The sequence below is a fragment of the Myotis nattereri genome (assembly GCF_964212035.1).
Source record: "Myotis nattereri genome assembly, chromosome: 2".
In the NCBI taxonomy this organism is placed as follows: domain Eukaryota; kingdom Metazoa; phylum Chordata; class Mammalia; order Chiroptera; family Vespertilionidae; genus Myotis; species Myotis nattereri.
In genome coordinates, this window is record NC_138076.1 from 132,563,739 (window position 1) to 132,583,902 (window position 20,164).

The following is a 20,164-nucleotide window of genomic DNA, read 5'->3' on the forward strand; positions in this document are numbered from 1 at the left end:
GCACCTATCAGGTGCTTGAGTAATATTTATTGAAACAATTAATGATGTCTAGGATGCTTTCTAGAGAAAATAGCCTTTCTTCTGGAGTGTTTTCTTAGGGCTGTACGTGGTAGAGACATCAATATAATTTGAGGTACTGATATAGAACATTTAGTCATTTCTCAGGCAGTCTTGAGATAAAATGGGATGTTACTCCACCTTTTGAAAGTGCTACTTGTTCATTTTTCTTTTCTTTATAAGTTCTCCCTTCTTAAAGATATATGGCAGGGTATGATGTGGGAAAAGGGGGTTGTAAACTAAAGCTTAGGGGACTGATATTCTAGCTGAACCATTTGAGGCTAAAATAAGTTCTGAGAAATTTATCCCAATTGGGGATGGTGATGATGGTTGTGATGATGATGATGATGATGATGATGATGATGATGATGGGGTAGAGGCAGATTCAGACTTGCTGTTGTTTTAGCAAGTGAAGTGAAGTAGATTTGGTAGTCTGAAAGACAGTTGACAGTGTGGCAGTGTTCAGTGTTCCCAGGCAAAAGGGAACGGGACTTAATTCCTGCGCAAACCTTTCATGGGACTGGGTAATGATCAAGACTGTGAAAATATGAGTAGGGAATGCGAGTCAGAATGTCTATGACCTGTAGCTTTTGGTATCTATCTTTCTTCTTTCTTCTGAAATAATTATAGGTTTATCAGAAGTTGCAAAAAAATTAAAAAGTTCATGGAGGTCCTATATGCCCTTCAAGCTTTTCCCATTGTATAACTAGAAGTACCTTTCTGTTTCTCCAGTTAAATTTAGTTTTTCCTTGAAATGGTAACTATAATGCCAAACCTCAAAGTTAGACAGCCCTCCCCACTTTTGAGCTTTTTTTGTGAGCTCAAGAGAACATATCCCTTTAGGTTTGTGTGTTGACTGATTCTGGTGGGTTGGCAGACCTAACAGACTCCTAAGATAAGCAATACAGGATGTTTCTAGAGGTAGGAGTACACTATTTATTCACTAACATCTCTTTTAATACTCTTGCAGTCTAAATTTTAAAATAAGGTATATTAGTTATATACTTTTAGAAATAAATATATACAAAAACTAACTGCCGGAAGCCAGTCCATCCTTGCTGCCTGACTCAGTCGCTGCAGGGAAGAAACATCTGCACAGCATATGTTTCAAGGGACCTGGCGTATATGGCATACTGTTCTTAATATGTTTGCTCCCCTTTTAACGCTATGTGTTTTAAACAGGACCACCTCCCAGAGAAAGGTTGTTTCCCCAGGTGAGGCTTTTTCCCTGGAGTTAGGGAGGATATAAAACCCCTTAACTAAGTGCCAGGCAGGTAATTAATCACTTTAACTATGAACAATCACGCTTAAGCTACATAATCTTTACTTTGGATACTCTCCTTCAGTTACTTCCTTGTAGCTTAATAGAACAATAGAGTAACCTTGGAATGGAGATAAGAAAACGCCCTAACCTTTGAAATAGAATTGATAGGATTAAAATCAACTGGTATAAATACAGATGTAACAAGACAATAAAGACAGAACTTGGCTGGAGATCCTGGCTAGAGAACCTAGCTATGATGATCAACTGAACGCTGCCTCCCTGCCATTCCTTCTTTGGGGACTCCATCCACACCTTTGGGAACCCCTGGACCTGCTAGGGTTGGACCCCAACAACTAACCACAGAAAGGCAATCTATACTAATAGAAGGATGGCAGGAGAGTTGGCTGATAAGAAGGACCGTGATGTGTCACCTTCCAAGGAGGAAAGGAAGCGATCTCGGTCACCTGACAGAGAACGAGATAGAGACCGGGATCGGAAATCTTCCCCTTCTAAAGATAAAAAACAGCATCGGTCAAGGGATAGGCGTCGAGAGGGCAGCCGGTCTCGCTCCCGTTCCAGGTCCAAGTCTACGGAAAGAGAACGAAGGCCCCGGCACCCAGAGCGAGATAAGGAGCAGAATCGGAATAAGAAGGACCAAGATCAGGATAAGGATGGTCACAGATGGGACAAGGACCGGAAACGATCCGGTTTATCTCCTGGGCGAGAAAAAGATTTTAAATCTCAGAAAGACAGAGACTCTAAGAAGGATGATGAGGATGAACATGGTGATGAGAAGCCTAAGGCCCAGCCATTATCCCTAGAGGAACTTCTGGCCAAGAAAAAGGCTGAGGAAGAAGCTGAGGCTAAGCCCAAGTTCCTGTCCAAAGCAGAACGAGAGGCGGAAGCCCTGAAGCGACGGCAGCAGGAGGTGGAAGAGCGAAAGAAGATGCTTCAAGAAGAGAGGAAGAAAAGGAAACAGTTTCGAGACTTGGTCAGGAAAATGTTGGAAGACCCTCAGGAGCGAGAACGACGGGAACGCAGGGAGAGGATGGAACGGGAGACCAATGGAAATGAGGATGAGGAAGGGCGGCAGAAGATCCGAGAGGAGAAGGATAGGAGCGAGGAACTGCATGCCATTAAGGAGCGATACCTGGGTGGCATTAAGAAGCGGCGCCGAACGAGGCATCTCAATGACCGCGAGTTTGTCTTTGAGTGGGATGCATCTGAGGACACATCTATCGACTACAACCCTCTGTACAAAGAACAGCACCGGTGCAGTTGTTGGGGCGAGGCTTCATTGCAGGCACCGGCCTAAAGCAGCAGAAACCAGAACAGTCACGTTTCTATGGAGACCTAATGGAGAAGAGGAGGACACTGAAAGAAAAGGAGCAGGAGGAGGCAAGGCTCCGCAAACTTCATAAGAAGGAAGCCAAGCAGCGCTGGGATGATCGTCATTGGTCCCAGAAGAAGTTAGATGAGATGACGGACGGGGACTGGTGGATCTTCCGTGAGGACTACAGCATTACCACCAAAGGTGGCAAGATCCCTAATCCCATCCCATCATGGAAAGACTCTTCTCTGCCCCCACACATCTTGGAGGTCATTGATAAGTGTGGCTACAAGGAACCAACACCTATCCAGCGTCAGGCAATTCCCATTGGGCTACAGAATCGTGACATCATTGGTGTGTCTGAGACTGGCAGTGGCAAGACAGCAGCCTTCCTTATCCCGTTGCTGGTCTGGATCACTACTCTTCCCAAAATTGACAGGATCGAAGAGTCAGACCAGGGCCCTTATGCTATCATCCTGGCCCCCACCCGTGAGTTGGCTCAGCAGATTGAGGAAGAAACCATCAAGTTTGGGAAGCCACTGGGCATCCGCACTGTGGCTGTCATTGGCGGCATCTCCAGAGAAGACCAGGGCTTCAGGCTGCGCATGGGTTGTGAGATTGTGATTGCTACCCCAGGATGTCTGATTGATGTGCTGGAAAACCGCTATCTGGTGCTGAGCCGCTGTACTTATGTGGTTCAGGATGAAGCAGATAGGATGATTGACATGGGTTTTGAGCCAGATGTCCAGAAGATCCTGGAGCACATGCCTGTCACCAACCAGAAGCCGGACACGGATGAGGCTGAGGACCCTGAGAAGATGTTGGCCAACTTTGAGTCAGGAAAACATAAGTACCGCCAAACGGTCATGTTCACGGCCACCATGCCCCCAGCTGTGGAGCGTCTGGCATGGAGCTATCTTCGGCGACCTGCTGTGGTGTACATCGGCTCTGCAGGCAAGCCCCATGAACATGTGGAACAGAAGGTCTTCCTCATGTCACAGTCAGAGAAGAGGAAAAAGCTGCTGGCCATCTTGGAGCAAGGCTTTGACCCGCCCATCATCATTTTCATCAACCAGAAGAAGGGCTGTGAAGTTTTGGCCAAATCCCTGGAGAAGATGGGGTACAATGCTTGTACATTGCATGGTGGAAAAGGCCAGGAGCAGAGAGAATTTGCACTGTCTAACCTCAAGGCTGGGGCCAAGGACATTTTGGTGATGACAGATGTGGCAGGTCGTGGTATTGACATCCAAGATGTGTCTATGGTGGTCAACTATGATATGGCCAAAAACATTGAAGATTATATTCACCGCATTGGCCGCATGGGACGAGCAGGCAAGAGTGGTGTGGCCATCACCTTCCTCACCAAAGAGGACTCTGCTGTGTTCTATGAGCTGAAGCAAGCCATCCTGGAGAGCCCGGTGTCTTCCTGCCCCCCAGAGCTAGCCAACCACCCAGATGCCCAACACAAACCAGGCGCCATCCTCACCAAGAAGCGCCGGGAAGAGACCATCTTTGCCTGACACGGCACCCTTCCCACCTGCTTCAAGGCAGGCTCTGAAGCCTGTTCTTCAGGACTCTCACATCTCCCTTTCCAGGTCCTCATTCTTACGGGGGCTTAGGAAAAATTCAGACTGCTTGGCTAGACCCTCAGGTTTGATGGCCTGAGCGTGGGCTGCAAAGGAGGGAAGCTGCTGCAGGAGACAGGGAGAACAGATTACCCCAGGTCTGGGCCCAGCTCTGCCCCTCTGGCTGACTTGGGGATTGCCAGTGTCAGGGCAGCCAATGGCTTTGCCTCCCAGGCTGCTGGGAGCGTTTCTTCGCAGACTTGACTGCATAAGCTGCAGCAACACTGTTGCCCTAGATGACCCAGGGGATCCGCACTGTGAGGATTATGAACCTTGCACTCATTTTCATTTTGATAGCATTTGCCCTTTTGGATTATAAAACAAGGTGAGAGCCCTGTGCCGAGGGGTGCTGTGCACCCCAGGCCTCCCTCATCCAGGGAAGTTTTTTAGATGTGGGTCAGGGTGAGCCGGCTGTGTCCATCTTGAAGTCACTGGGTAAAATTTCTGTTCTCTATTCTCTGAAAAGATGAGTTTGTATGTTCTGAGAATAAATACATGAATATTAAAAAACAAAAACAAAACCAACACACCAATTTCTCAGGAGGTGTTTATAAGGGACTCCTGCCCTGGCCAGTCCAGTGTTGATAAGTGGTTAGAGCACTGGCCCACAATCCAAAGGCTGGGGGTTCAATTCCAGTCAAGGGCATGTAACTGGGTTGCAGATTTCCTGTCCCAGTTGGGGTATGTATGGGAAGCAACCAATTGATGTAGGTCTCTCACATCAATGTTTGTCTTTCTCTCTCCTCTATCCTCCTCCCTCCTCACTTCCACTTTCTCTGAAATCAGTGGAAACAATATCCTCCAGTGAGGATTAACAAAAAAATTTAATTAATTTAAAATTTTTAAAAAAATAATTGACTCCTCGCTGGAAGCCAGGAAGATTTCTCCTATACCTCTACATATAAAGGGGAATTTCATGCATTGGATCTTGAGTTGTGCTGTCTTGTTGGGGTATAAGATGCTGTCATCTCAAGTACACAGATTTCAAAGTCATGCAAAACTGGGCTCGAATTCTGGCTCTACCACTTACCAACTGTATGATCTTGGGGAATTTCTTGAATTGGTTCTATTTTTATTAACTAGGGCAATTAAAAGTTATCTCATGCAACTCTTATGGGTTTAAAAGTAGATATGTAAAACATTTGGCAGGGAGGAGATGCTCCTCACTAGTTAATTCTCTTTTCCTAATAAATTATCATCTTTCACAACTGACCCCAAAGCAATTCTTTATTTGGAAATTGCTTATCAAACTTTTCTGCTACAGATCTAAATTGATATTCATTTTTAGCAATGCACAAGCTATGAGTTGTAATTTTATATTTACACTTGAGGCCTGGTGCACAAATTTGTGCACAGGTGGGGTCCCTCAGCCTGGCTGGTGATCAGGGCCTATCGGTGCATCTTGCCCGGTCCCTACAGGGGCTGGCTGGGCAGGGGGAGGGACCACGGGAAGGTGGCTGGCCACAGGAGATTGGCTGTGGGAGTGCACTGACCACCAGGGCACAGCTCCTGTGTTGAGTGTCTTCCCCCTGGTGGTCAGTGCGCATCATAGCAACCGGTAAACCAGTCGTTCAGCTGACAGGTTGTAAGGGTCACTTAGGCTTTTATATATACAGATTAGCGGCCTGGTGCATGAAATTCATGCATTCGTGGGGGGGGGGGGTGTTCCTCAGCACTCTTGCAGTCCGGGACCCGTTGGGGGATGTCCTACTGACGGGCTTAAGCATGAGGAGTGAGCCTAAGCCATCAGTCGGATATCCTTAGCGCTGCCATGGAAACGAGAGAGGCTCCTGCCACCACCGCTGTGCTCACCAGCCATGAGCCTGGCTTCTGGCTGAGTGGCCCTCCCCTGGGGGAGCACACTGACCACCAGGGGGCAGCTCTTGCCTTGAGCATCTGCCCCCTGGTGGTCAGTGAGCATCATAGCATCCAGTTGTTCCGCCATTCAGTCAATTTGCATATTACCCTTTTACAATATAGGATAGTCATATACACACTAGTTTATCTTTAGCACTGTGGCATGTATACACATTTAAGTTATATGTATCTATTTACTAGTAAAATAACTTAAAAAGAGGAAAGCCTCAAAAGTAGCATATTTCAAAAGTGTGAGCAATTGTGCTCTCCATTCTACTTAATTAATAAACACAGGCCTCAGACTAAATTTGAGATGGGAGATTGGATGCTGCTGTTTAACCCTCAAAATCTGCCTTGATTTCTATCTGTACAAGTGTCTCACGATAATGAGTGTGTAAAATTAGCATGTGTTAACAATCATGGCCCCTAAACCAAAGCCAACTGTTTCATCTAGTGCTCATCTGGGAAGCCAGACATTCATTCTAATTTTGGAGGAAAAACTAGCTACATTGGACTATGGTGAGACAGCTGATTCTCAGAAATCTAGAAGCAGATTTTAAACATACTTTGTACAGAAGGTAAGATTTCAATTTATATCCTACTAGAGGCCCCGTGCACAAAATTTATGCATGGGTGCAGTCCCTTGGCCTGGCCAAGAATTGAAGTGCAAGTATCTGGCATGAAGGGCAGGTCCCAGCTGACCTCTGGGCCCCCAGGCCTCCACATGCCCCCCTCTACCAAGTCCCCACACGGAGATGTGGTGAGCACAGCCAGAAACTGCGGGCCAGAGCACAGCATGGGCCTCTGGGCTGCCCAGCAGCACTGTGTGGAAGCCAGGTGGGCAGCGCAGTCTCTCCAGGCTGGCCTCACAGACCAGCTCCTGCGCAAAGCCACAGGGAGCACAACCGACCCCTGCGGTCCCAGTGGCTGCCACCTGGCTCACCTGGAAGAGGCTGCACAGGTGTGGGGCGGGCTCCTCGTGGGCACCCGGCACCTGAGCGCGGGCTTCCCCAGTGTGCAAGCCCTGGCGTCCTGGGGGAGGGTAGCAGGGGAAGTGAGAGTGAGCTCAGTGGACACCCCACTTTCTCACTGCACCCCTGTCCTTGTCACCCCCGCCCCCAGGTAGCCAGCGAGAAGTTGCAGCCCCCCACCCAGGCACTGAGGGAGGTTGGTCTCCACCACCCAGCCCCAGTTCCCCAGCCCAGCCCGGGGCCTGCTGGCCGCTGGTCGCCATCTGCGGGGTAATCCACAAGGTGATCAGGCCCCCACTCGCACCCGCCTTGGCCTGGCACTGCCTGCTCACCTGCTCCACCATCCCACCATGTTCCCATTCTTGTCCGGGCCCATCAGGGCTGGCAGTACCTCCACTGCCACCCACTGCCAGTGCCACATCTCTGATACCTGCCATATTCCACACCACCCCTCTGGTGGTCAGCGCATGTCATAGTGAGCGATCAAACTCCCAGACAAACAATTTGCATATTAGGCTTTTATATATATAAACTAGAGGCCTGATGCATGAATTTGTGCATGGGTGGGGTGCCTCTGGGTGGCCTGCAGGGATCGGACTGAAACCCACAGTCCAAGCCACCTGCAGCTCCTACCTGCCACTCCCGCTCATCCCAGCCCCACTGTGCCTGCCGCGGGCTTGCTCCCAATCAGTTCTGATTGGGAGAGACTCGTGCTGCTGCAGCAGCACTCGCCAGCCATGAGCCCTGTGTCTGGCACTCTCCCAAAGGGACTGGCCAAAGGGATCAGGCTGAAACTGGCTCTCCAATATCCCCTGAGGGGTCCCAGATTGTGAGAGGGTGCTGGCCAGGCTGAGGAACCCCACCAGTGCACGATCGTTGCTGGGGAGGGGCCGCAGGAGGGCTCGAGGGCATGTCCGGCCTATCTTGTTCAGCCAGACCCCAGCAGCAAGCTAACCTACTGGTCAGAGCATCTGCCCCCTAGTGGTCAGTACGCGTCATAGAGACCGGTCTTTCCATCGTCGGGATGAAACCAGCTCTCCAACATCCCCCAAGGGGTCCCGAATTGCAAGAGGGTGCAGGTCAGGCTGAGGGACCCCACTGGAGCATGATCAGGACCAGGGAGGGACACGGGAAGTTGGCCAGCCTGGGAGGGGCTGCGGGAGAGCTCTAGGGACTGTCTGGTCCATCTTACTCAGTCCCGATTGGCCGGACCCCAGCAGCAAGCTAACCTACTGGTCAGAGCATCTGCCCCCAGGTGGTCAGTACATGTCATATCAACTGGTTGATGGGTTGACTGTCTTCCCCCTGGTGGCCAGTGCATGTCATAGCGAGCAGTTGAGCAGCCTTAGCATATCATTAGCATATTATATTTTGATTGGTTGAACAGCCGACCAGACACTTAGTATATTAAGCTTTTATTATATAGGATTTTGCCCTTTAGTAAAGCAAGCATACATATCAAAGGGAAGGTTTGGTTTGACATTCTGATCAATGTTTCTCTATCTCTGGATCTGTTTTTGTTCATCAGTTTATGTTCATTATATTCCATAAATGAGTGAGATCATGTGATTTTTACCTTTTTCTGACTGGCTTATTTAACTTAGCATAATGCTCTCCAGTTCCATCCATGCTGTGTGCATGCATATAAGCCTAACCAATGGACACAGACAACAGGGCGGTGAGAGCATGAGTAGGGGGTTTCCAGAGTAATGGGGTGATAAGGACACATATGTAAAATTTCAATAAAGAAAATTTCAATAAAGAAATTTTTTTTTTTAAAAAAAGGTAAGGTTTGGTAAACAGTAAAGGATTATCAGTTTAGAGGAATTGCCTTCAACTGTTCAGCCAGTAGCAGGTAATAATATGCAGATTTTCAGCCTTGCTGAATATCATAAAGTCCATCAGCCTTCTGGGGACTTTTCACATTTATTATGACCTGCTGGTCTTAGCCTCCAGCAGTCTAGGATTTTAGTAGTCTTGCTGGCCATGTAAAACCAAGCATTCATACCTATATTATTTCTCTCTGTGTTCATGATTTAAGAATCCTTCAGCTCTGGTTCTCCTTTCCTAGCCAGAGGTTAGACTCTCCAAAGAATTTTCTCTAGTTTCCTGTCTCCTCTCAACAGGAATCAAGAAAACTCACTACAAATTCCTTTCTCCAAATTGTTGGACTGCCTCAGCCTTAGAGGGCTACAGATAAAAGAACACTAGCTTGAGGTCAGGAGGTCTGAGACCTCGTTCTACCTCCTCTAGTGACTTTCAGCCTCTTGCAACATGCCTCATCTTCTCTCTCTGGGCCTCAGTCCTTTCATATCTGCAAAGCTGATCTCTATAATGACATGTTGATGAAAAGTTTTTGGATTTATATTCTACTTATTTTAGGCTTTTCCCAGATCTTGAAGACAGAACCATGGTCTCCTCTATTCCTTAAGGACTTTAGATTGGATTTCATCTCTTTCACATGATGAAAATGTTTCCTTCTTTCCAACATTGCAAGTTTTTAATCCCAAAATGGGACTAATTTAATAGTTTTAGCCCATCTTTGATTAAAAAGAATTCACTGTGTTCCTATTTTATATTCATATCTGAAAAAACATGCTAACAATATTTTTTTAAAACTGTCTCTCAATTGCTTAAATGGTAAACAAGTCAGGAACATAATTTACTTGTAAATCTTAGGTTGATTTTTTTTTCCCAAAAGGGTCTGGTGATAAATTAATATATTGCATTTTAAAAGGCTGGGATTTCATTTCTGAAGATTGGCAAATGGTCATGACTAATTATGACAGAAACCATCCATTGCCAACACGCTTCCATCCCCCCTCCTCTTCTTCCCTACTAATAGAATATTCAGTAGATATGCCAAGGTGGTCCTACTGAAAATTGGTCCCTGTCCCACTTCCAGGCAATAACATAAGTCACCTGAATTAATTACAGTAATGCCATCCCCCTTCCCCTTCCCTGACCCCACATTGATTTATCTCTGGGAAATCATGTGACCCAGTTCTAACCAAGGTGATATAAGGAAGGTCTGGTGGATAGAAGTTTCTGGGAAATTTTGCTCTCTAGGTAAAAAATAAATAAAAAGATAGCCTCAATAAGAGCCCTCTTTTATTTGTGCTCCTTTGGTCATGCCTGTAGAGTAGCTCTACTACAACCTCAACGTACTGTAACCATGTTGTGACTCTAAGGCAATAAAGAATAGAAGCTAACATGCCCATGATGGTCCGTGCTGACATCAGTGAACTGCCTCACCAGGCTTGAGCTACCTACTTCTTGACTTGACTTCTTGTGTGAGACAAAGGAACCTCTATTTGTTTTAGCCACTCTAGATTTGCTTTATGTTTCTTGTCACTGAATGTACTCCTAAATGATACATAACCAACATAGACACTTCCCTAACCATGATAATAAGGCTGTCTTCTGAGAATCTCCAGATCTTTGAATGATTAGATTAAGATATTTAAAGGTCAAAATGCCACAAATTCAGTGCTTGACACAATTAGTTGCAATTATGAGAAGAAAGCAAGAATATATGGTTTTGGTAACTAGGGTGGGAAGAAGAAGTCTTACTAGCCTGCCAAGTTGTGGAATTTTTAATCAGACTGCAAGCATATCTCTGACCTTCAGTTATTGTACAAAAGTTAACGTTAGATCATTTTAAGGATACCAATGATATTAGTAATGATAATAATATTAACTAACTTTCATTAGCTGACTAAGTGGCAAGCATTTTCCTAAGCTCTTTACAACCATTGTTTCAATTCTCACAAATCTATAAAGTAAGTACTACTATGCCCATTTTGTAGACAAAGAAACTGAGGTTGAAATGGGTTCAGTGACCTGCCAAAATTCACACAGTAAGGTAAGTGGTGGATCTCTACCCAAGGTCTGTTGAATTACTAGACTAATTCAACATAACTAGTCATATACTTTGTTCCTATTTTTTCTAATTTTGAAATAGCTTCAACTCATAAAAAATTTGTAAGTACAATACAAATATTTTTTTTTTCTAAACTATTTTAGAATAAGTTGTCAGCATGATGCCCTGAATAGTGTATTTTCAAAAGATACCTATGAGTCTAGCCCAGCCGTGGGCCAACTACGGCCCAAGGGCCAGATCCGGCCCGTTTGAAATGAATAAAACTATTGAAAAAAAAGACCATACCCTTTTATGTAATGATGTTTACTTTGAATTTATATTAGTTCACACAAACACTCCATCCATGCTTTTGTTCCGGCCCTCCGGTCCAGTTTAAGAACCCATTGTGGCCCTCGAGTCAAAAAGTTTGCCCACCCCTGGTCTAGCCGGTGTGGTTCAGTGGTTGAGTATAGACCATGAACCAGGAGATCACAGTTCAATTCCCTGTCAGGGTACATGCCCAGTTTTCAGGCTTGATCCGCAGTTGGGGACATGCAGGTGGCAACTAATCAATGATTCTCTCTCATCATTGGTTTCTCTCCCTCTCTCTGGAAATCAATAAACACATATGTTTTTTTTATAAAAAGATACCTATGAATGTGATTTTATTTAGAAAAAGGGTCTTTATGAATATAAGTGAGTAAAGAATCTTGAAATTATTTTGGATATAAGGTAAAGTGTAAACCCCTTCCTATATGGACAGCCCCCTCACCTGCCTGGATGCTTACACCCCTTGCCAGGGAAGCTTCCTCACCTTGCCCTCCTCACCTTGTTGTGAGGGGACACTTTCCTGAAAGGACATTCCCTCACCCTGTTTAGGTCCTACACCCCAGGTCAGCCTACCCCTGACACCCCGCAGACACTTAGCATAGTCTCAACTGACTCAGATGCCCTATACCCGGTCACCTCCATGTGTGGACATCCTTTTTCTCCATCCAAGCCCTGACACCCTATATTGACTTGTCCCACCTAGTCTCTGACCACTTGCCCCATGACTGACACTCCCACTTAGGCTCTGACATTCCATTCCCAGCACTCCCCGTGAGGACGCCTCATCAAATGTTCCATGCTCATGCTCCAGGCTGCTCTCCTGTGTGATGCCCTCCTCGTCCTGCTTGGGCTCTGGCCCTTGCATCAGGCTGACCCTCCATGGGGAAACTGTCCTCGCCTACTTGCACTCAGTGACACTGGGTCATCACAGCTCCCCTCACTCTGGCACAGACATCTACCTCAATCAACACCACCTAATGGCTTCAGGGCTGAACTCTTCAGGAAGGGAAGGAATGGGAAGGAGAAAGTAAGGAGGAAGGAGAGCTTACTTTTCCATTAAAGATTCAAACCTCACTAGAAATTCAATTTATAGTACTGAGATAAGACTAATAAACTCAGAGCTGATCATTTTAATCCTTTGTTCCAGTACTGATCTGGGAAATGAGGGGAGATAACTTGCGAATCCACACTCTTTGTTACCAGGATTGTAATGTAATTTTTAGCTTTCAACATATTCACAGCACCTTTAATTTTTATATTAACAAAGAACAATAAGAGTGAACTTTCTGATAAAGCTACTACTTCTGGCTACATTACATGGGGCTGCTATTTTATACACTGCTACCATTTTCACTTTCTATTGCCACAGATAAGTGCCTGATGGTTTGGGTCCCTGCCGTTTTCAATGGTGTACTATGTTGAGCTTTCCTTTATAGTCCTAAAGTTCACCTTTCCAGAGTCAGCCAATGTTGACCAAACCATAATCACTGTTCCAGAGTGACAGATCAAAGACATTTCCAGTTTTACTGTATGCTATGCCCACTGGAATTCAGGGAAATTTGTAGGGGTGGACAAAGGCAATCAATCGTAAGTCAGGCCCAACTATGGCCTGAGGCAGAATAAAGATTATGGTCCCAGAAAATCCTATATAATAAAGAGGAAATATGCAAATTAACCCTCACGCCCTCACAAGATGGCTGCCTACGACCAGTCCAGCAGGGGGGTCAGTTAGGGACAACCAAACGACTGAACAAGCAGACTGCATGGGGCTACCAGGCCGGTGGGGTGGGCTGTGGGGGGCAACCAGGCCAGCAGGGGAGGGCTCAGTTGGGATTAGGAGCCAGCGGTCCAGGATTGTGAAAGGGATCCCAGATTGGAGAGGGTGCAGGCTGGGCTGAGGGGACCCCCTTTTCCCCCAAATTTCATGCACCAGGCCTCTAGTTAAAACATAAAAGTAACACACACACACACACACACACACACACACACACACACACACACATACCCCACTTCAGAAAAGGATGAACTAGGCTGATGATACAGACTGGACACACAGACCCATAATTTCCAACCAAATAAATAAAACTTAAAGAAAACTAGAGAATCTTCTCTAAATTAGTACTTTCTAGTATTTTTTTAAAACTCTTTTGGGGTTAAATTTAAGGATCTCAATTGTTCTTCAGTCTATATTCATATTTCAAAATTTACAAGCATTTTTTTCCAAAATATAAAATTAAGCTACATATTGAATATAATTTTTCTAATCTCATCAGTCTCCTGGAAAGTCAGAGACTTTTCTTCCTCCTTCTGTTCTCCCCAACCCCTACTGCTGTTTCTTCTTCCACCAAAAATCAATGCTCTATCAAATGGAAAATAAAAGTATTGCTATTCTTCAGCAGCCCTAGCTATGTAGTAATGAGAGATAATGAACTTGACGACCATTTTTAAAAAGTTAATTTATTTTGGGGGGTCTTGTAAAGAGATCAGGAAAGGGAAAAATGTCCCACTGCCACATTCAAGATACAGGTTCTTATCCCCAAATTAGGTTAGTTCCCAGATTTTTAGATCAAAAGTGTTAATTCATTAAAACACCTTTTAAATACGGCTTTAATTCTGACAGTCTTACCTCAGAAATACATTTATTTAATTCTGTCCAATGAGCTTTCTACCAATGCCATCTCTAAGCTGTTGATCACTGATATTCTAGTTACTGCCATTAAAACTGCTAAAGGGAAAAAATAGTGCCAGAACACTATTAAGAAGGAACTGGTCTGGCTATTTAAAATCCAGGTGTCTGCCCTGACTGGTTTGGCTCAGTGGATAGAGTGTCGGCCCGGGAACTGAAGGGTCGCAGGTTCGATTCCGGTCAAGGGCATGTACCTTGGTTGCAGGCACATTCCCAGGAGGGGGTGTGCAAGAGGCAGCTGATCGATGTTTCTCTCTCATCGATGTTTCAAACTCTCTATCTCTCTCCCTTCCTCTCTGTAAAAAAAATTATTAAAAAATAAATAATAAATAAATAAAATCCAGGTGTCTAATCCTGTCATTTTCTTCTTAAGTCAAATGCTACCATGCCTACGTCATATACAATTTTGTTTGCATTCTGCAGAATAAAGGGGGGCTGGGGCAGAGTTAAGAATTCATGATGCAAATTATTCAAACACAAGCGAGTTCCCAAAGAAGAGCAAGTATATATAATTTTAAATTAGCAATGCTTTATCAGATTGGCAAGTGTGTAATTACATGGCTCCTAGTGATACATGGCTTGCTGCCAAATGGTGCCTCACCCTCAATCCCTTATCCCCACCACAAGGTCTTGTTTTGTTTTTAATAATTCCCAATTTACTCCTATTCTTACTCCTTTCTCTAGCTATTCTGAAACTTAGTTCTTCCTTCAGTCCTTCAATTACACCACTGCCTACTTCAGTCTCAACTCATGACCTAAACTCCTGCATTACCATGAAGATAGAAAGCATCAGGCATTAACACTGTGGTAGGCAGACCAATGGCTCTCCAAAGATGGCCATGCTCTTATTCCTGTAAACTATGAGTGTGTTACCTTATAGGACAAAAGGCACTTTGTAGATGTAATGAAGAGTATGCACCTTGAGATAGAGGATTATCCTTAAACTGGGCCCAATCAAATCACTTGACTCCTTAAAAGCAGAGCATCTTTCCTGGATGCAGGCAGAGAGACAGGACAATAGAAGATGCAGGAGAGGGCGGAGGCGTGAGAAGGACGTGCTTTGCCATTTCTAATTGAGAAGATGGAAGAAGAGGGCCACCAGCCAGCAATGAGGTATCCTCTTGAAGCTGGGAATGGCCCTCGGCTATCAGCCAGTAAGAAAGCAGATATGTTAGTCCTATAAGTACAAGGACTGAATTCCCTCCTAGAGCCTCCAGTAGGGAAAATAGCTCTGCCACAGCTTGATTTGGGGTTTGTGACACTGGAGCAGAGGAATCAAATGAGCCCATCAGACTACTGACCCGCTGTGAGATAATAAATCTGTTTTGCTCCAGCCATGCAACTTGTCATGGCCGCAATAGGACACTAACACAAACACTCTGTTACCTATGCCATCAGTTTCATGTTTGACTGTTTCCAGACAATGTTCAAAGTGAGCACTGTTAAATTATCTGATATCTACTACTTTGTAGTTAATATCCATTATAACATTATCTCTCCAATCTCTATTGACCCTTTTCAGCTCCAATGTTCTGGTTGAATAGTTTATTTGAGCTCTGAAGCTCAAAGAAAGTTTTTAAAGTTGATTTTCTTCATCTTAAAGATCTTTGAGATAAGGAATATTGCAATGTTTTAGAAACTAATTGTTTATAATCACAGCATTTCCAGTTCTCTTCCCTCTAAATCCCTATGATTCTAACTAGTTTATTGAGTTGTACTCATTAGGGTTCAAGTTGAAGGCAATTTTTTTATTTCCCAACATCCCCCATAATATTTACTCTGTTGGCTCATTCTTCTTCATTTCTGCTTAAAATTTCCAGAAGATGTCATAGGTTTAAGACACTATAAGGTGTGAAAGCATAATCTCATTTATTTCAACCCACCATTAACAGTCCAGTGCAACCCACAATTGAAACTAAAATTTCTCATTTTTATCCGCTTTAAGCCTGACCCTTTCCCCTACACTGGCTTACCTCGGGATGTAGAGAGGACAGTTAGAGTTTCTTTATTATTTCCCCACTTTGCTCTTCTACTCCTTTCTTCCAACTCTGGACCCTGCAGGGTTAGTGCAGGAGAAGAAAAAGATACCAGCGGGTAGACAAATTCTTACTAGATTTGATTGCATCAAGTGTTGATGCCTTTCAGGTGTCAGATGATCAATTGCTTATTTCATGGGATGCTTCTGTGGGTCCCTTGGAGTTTGTCTTGCTGGAATGTCCAATTGCTGTTCCCTGGATTGGTAATATTTCCTCTAGCCACCCAGATATAATTGCTCACAAGCCTCTGGCCATGACAATCCATTCTCTTGTGCTGGTGGTTAGCACTCCAGGTTGTTTTGTGGAGGGCTCACAGCAGCCCACCTACATGGGCCACCTCTGTGCCACAAAAAGACATGCCTTTTTTTCAGTGCGTGCGGAGGTTCCCCCTTGCTTCTTCTCAAATTTCTTCTCTTCTTGCGAGAGTCCACGGCCAGCGTGGCTTTCGTGGGTTCAAAGACTTGGAGGGAGGGCTGATGCGCAAATGATACACAAGACAAAATATTATTTTTTATACCGGGGGAACCAGAGAACAACCCAACTAAAGAAGTCAAGTCCTCCCTGTTGCTCCTTTCCCAGCTGCTTTTATTAGCTAGAATACACAATTGCCTTTAGGAATGCAAACAGACATATCAATGGTAATGTTTAGCAAACAGTAAGATTGTCAGGTTTTGGGGGAGTTTGCTTTAGGCCATTGAGTCAGCAGCAGGTAATAAAACGTAGATATTCACCCTGTGAATATCAAAAGGAGTCCTGGTCAGCCTTCTGCCAGACTCCTCACATTTATATCAATTACTGTTGCTCTTGGTCGCCAGCATCTTCTGTTGGCTTTTGGCCGAACTTTCAAGTCATTTCACTTTTTTAGACCCAGGCCAGGCTCTAGTCTCTTCTCTTCCTGAATTCAGAGCATTTAGGCCAAGCGCTCTTAGTGGCTCTCTTGCAGTCTGCCTCTCTTGAGAAGGCTTCCCCAGGAATGGGTAACTCTCTTTAAATAACCCTCACTCTCCCATCACTTACCACTTCCTGAGTTCTTCTTTGATAGAACTGTTTCTGTGACTTGCTTTATAAATGGTCTATCTTCTTTAACCATGGGAGTGCTTTACATTTGTTATTCTCAGCTTTGGGGCCTTGGCCTGAAATCCCAGACAGGAAGAGCCATATTTTGATATCCTGTTGCACTTCTCCAAAGGCTCTGTTTCTATGAGGGTGCCTTGTGGAATGAAAGTTAAAGTTCATCTGAGATCAGCATACCTGCTAGCACCTCTGAGTGCACATTTAGAAGGTATCCACCCAGGGCGTAATCTTGCCATTCGGTTTTATTAAAAGGAAAGGAAACACAAGGCTATTTTCTGGGTGAGGTTTCCAGAGAAAGTTCTGCTGCTTGAGGTTACGTAAGTAAACTCTTGTAGAACTTTGAATTGTTTTAAAATCCAATGGATTAGAGAAATGCTTGATACCATTGCTCTTCCAAATACATGGAATTAGCTACTGTTCACTGAAGAATTTTCCTTTTTCAGTGTGTATAGCATCGAGATTAAGAAGGCTTAAATTTTCAGCAGTTCTTTGCCCAGATTTATGGTGTACAGAACCAGTGAACTACTAACAAAAACAGGTAATTCGTGTCTGATACACATGTAGAACCTCATTGGCCAGAGAAAACAAAAGTGATTTACTGATTGAAGGGCTCATAAAATCAAAAGGATATAAAATGATGCTATATATCTTTATAACACATATAACCTGAGGTTCTATACATGAGGGATTACTGAAAATATTGCTTAAACTAATTATTCTTTATTAAAAGCTTAAAAGGCACAGCGTTGGCAGGCATGAAATAAAAAGCAGAAATTGGCTCTCACACAAAAAAAACACCTAGCTTAAAGATTGTATCTTGAAGCAATATTTTGATCCTCACAGGAAAGAGCACTTTAGTACATAGGGAAACTTTGATGTTAATAAAAATAATTTCTATATATTAGATTCCATTTTGCATTAGACTTACACTATAAAATTAGAGATTATTCTTTCAGGTAAACGAAAGCTATCTAAATTATTTTTATTAATAATTCCTCTTAAAATGAGCAGCTACAGCTGGAGAAAGAAATTGTTCATTCCAATGATATGCCACAAAATGAGATATAGGATATAAAATAAAATAACTCTATTCAAAATCAGGCACTATTAGGTAGAGGAAAGTGGACAAGCAACATAAAATTCTTTTGTCCAAATTTTCAAATTCTTCCTTCTTTTCTTTAAGCATTCTTCAGTGTAACCATCTTTCTTGGACTTTCTTTCCTATTCTGTCTTTATTTCCCACTCTTTTGGTATTCTGAGAATCTCTATCTTCTCTATCTTAAAATTCAATTGGTTGTCTCATATTCTATTTCCTCAAGAGTATGTCAAGGCTCAATTATCTGATTATCCGATAAACTATTTTATGCAGAAGTGTTGATGGTTGGTTAGAACTGTATGTCATTTAACCCATATGACACATGGGGGGGGGGGGCAGGAGGTGTTGTTGTTATTATTTTCTTTTCTTCAAATGTACCTTCTGCAAAGATTATAATAAATAATAAAAATTTCAGTCACCATGCAAGCTGGTAAGAATGATGCTTTGGGAATGGCGCTTTGGATGAAATGTAGAGTATAATTTTTATGGGGCATCAACTCCACTTGTGAGGTCCTTGCTGGTGAATAGTGTGGTGTGAGGGGCTAAGAATAGAGATTCCGGAGTCAGAACATCTAAGTTCAAGTTCTCACTTTGCTACTTATTTGTTGTTTGAATGCAGAAGCTATTTCTTTCTATGTCTCTGTTAGAGTTCTTTTGAGGATAAATAAATGAATACCTATTAAAGAGATCTGAATGATGCCTGGCACATCCTGGGCACTATCTGTAATTATTATTATTATTTTAGGCAATACCATGTACAGTACTTAGAACAGAGACCGAGTCACAATGAGCACATAAAAAGCTATTGATCTCTTTTTTATGTATTTTAATGTATATGTTTGTATAGACAACCCAGTTCCAACTTAAGGATAGTTAATGAGCTGTCAGGTTTTCTAGTGGTTATCATGATTTTTTTTTAACCATTCACTAACTGACTATTGTATTCATTTCTTTATTCAGAAAATTTTTTTAAAATATATTTTATTGATTTCAGAGAGGAATTAAGAGGGAAAGAGAGATAGAAACATCAATGATGAGAGAGAATCATTGACTGGCTGCCTCCTGCACGCCTCCTACTGGGGATCAAGCCCACAACCCAGGCATGTGCCCTTGACCGCAATCGAACCTGGGACCCTTCAGTCCGCAGGCCAATGCTCTATCCACCAAGCCAAACTGGCTAGGGCTTTATTCAGAAATTTTATAGACTAGTTCATTTGTGCTCAGCTACTGGGGATTCAAGGATATGTCATACCCACCAAAGGAAAATGGGATAAGGCTGGAAAGGGAAGAATCAGAGAGTGACATATAAATATAAATAAAGACAAAGTAATGAAGTGACAAACGGTCTGGAATTAATATCTCTGAATCAAAGCTGCCCAGAAAATGAAGGAGAAGTTGAAACTCAAGTGGCCCAATAAGTTCTGTGTAAAACATTAAATGCTATAAATTACTCAAAGATAGGAAAGGCCTGCCCTAGCCGGTTTGGCTCAGTAGATAGAGTGTCAACCATGGACTGAAGGGTCCCAGGTTCAATTCCAGTCAAGGGCACATGTACCTCAGTTGCAGGATGATCCCTGGCCTTGGTCAGGGCACGTGTGGGAGGCAACCAATCAATGTGTTTCTCTCACATCGATGTTTCTCTCTCTCTATCTCTCCCCCTCCCTTCCACTCTCTCTAAAAATCAACAAAAAAATTTCCTAGGATGAGGATTAACAACAACAAAAAAGATAGGAAAGGCCTAGTATATTTATAAGCAGGAGGGGAGTAACTGGTTGGGAGAGAGTATAAATGCCCAAAGAGAAGGATAATAATTAAAGAAGCCATTTGCTTTAGGAATTCAGGAGAAAATATCAAGAAGGGAAAAGGGACACTTATTTATTTATTTATTTATTTATTTAATGCTGGAGATGTATTGAAATAAGACTAGAATCAATGCAAAACTTGGACTCAGACAAATGCTGAATGAGTGGATACAG

At 43.7% G+C, this 20,164-nt stretch overlaps 1 protein-coding gene across 1 annotated transcript; it reads left to right on the forward strand.

Moving 5' to 3' along the window:
* Positions 1 to 1,709: 1,709 nt before the first annotated feature.
* On the forward strand, positions 1,710 to 4,171 carry LOC308536330 (putative ATP-dependent RNA helicase DDX23; the record flags this gene model as incomplete). The annotated part of the gene is given in 2 exon segments (XM_081115463.1): positions 1,710 to 2,589; positions 2,592 to 4,171. Coding segments are annotated over 2 exon segments (2,460 nt in total).
* Positions 4,172 to 20,164: the final 15,993 nt, after the last annotated feature.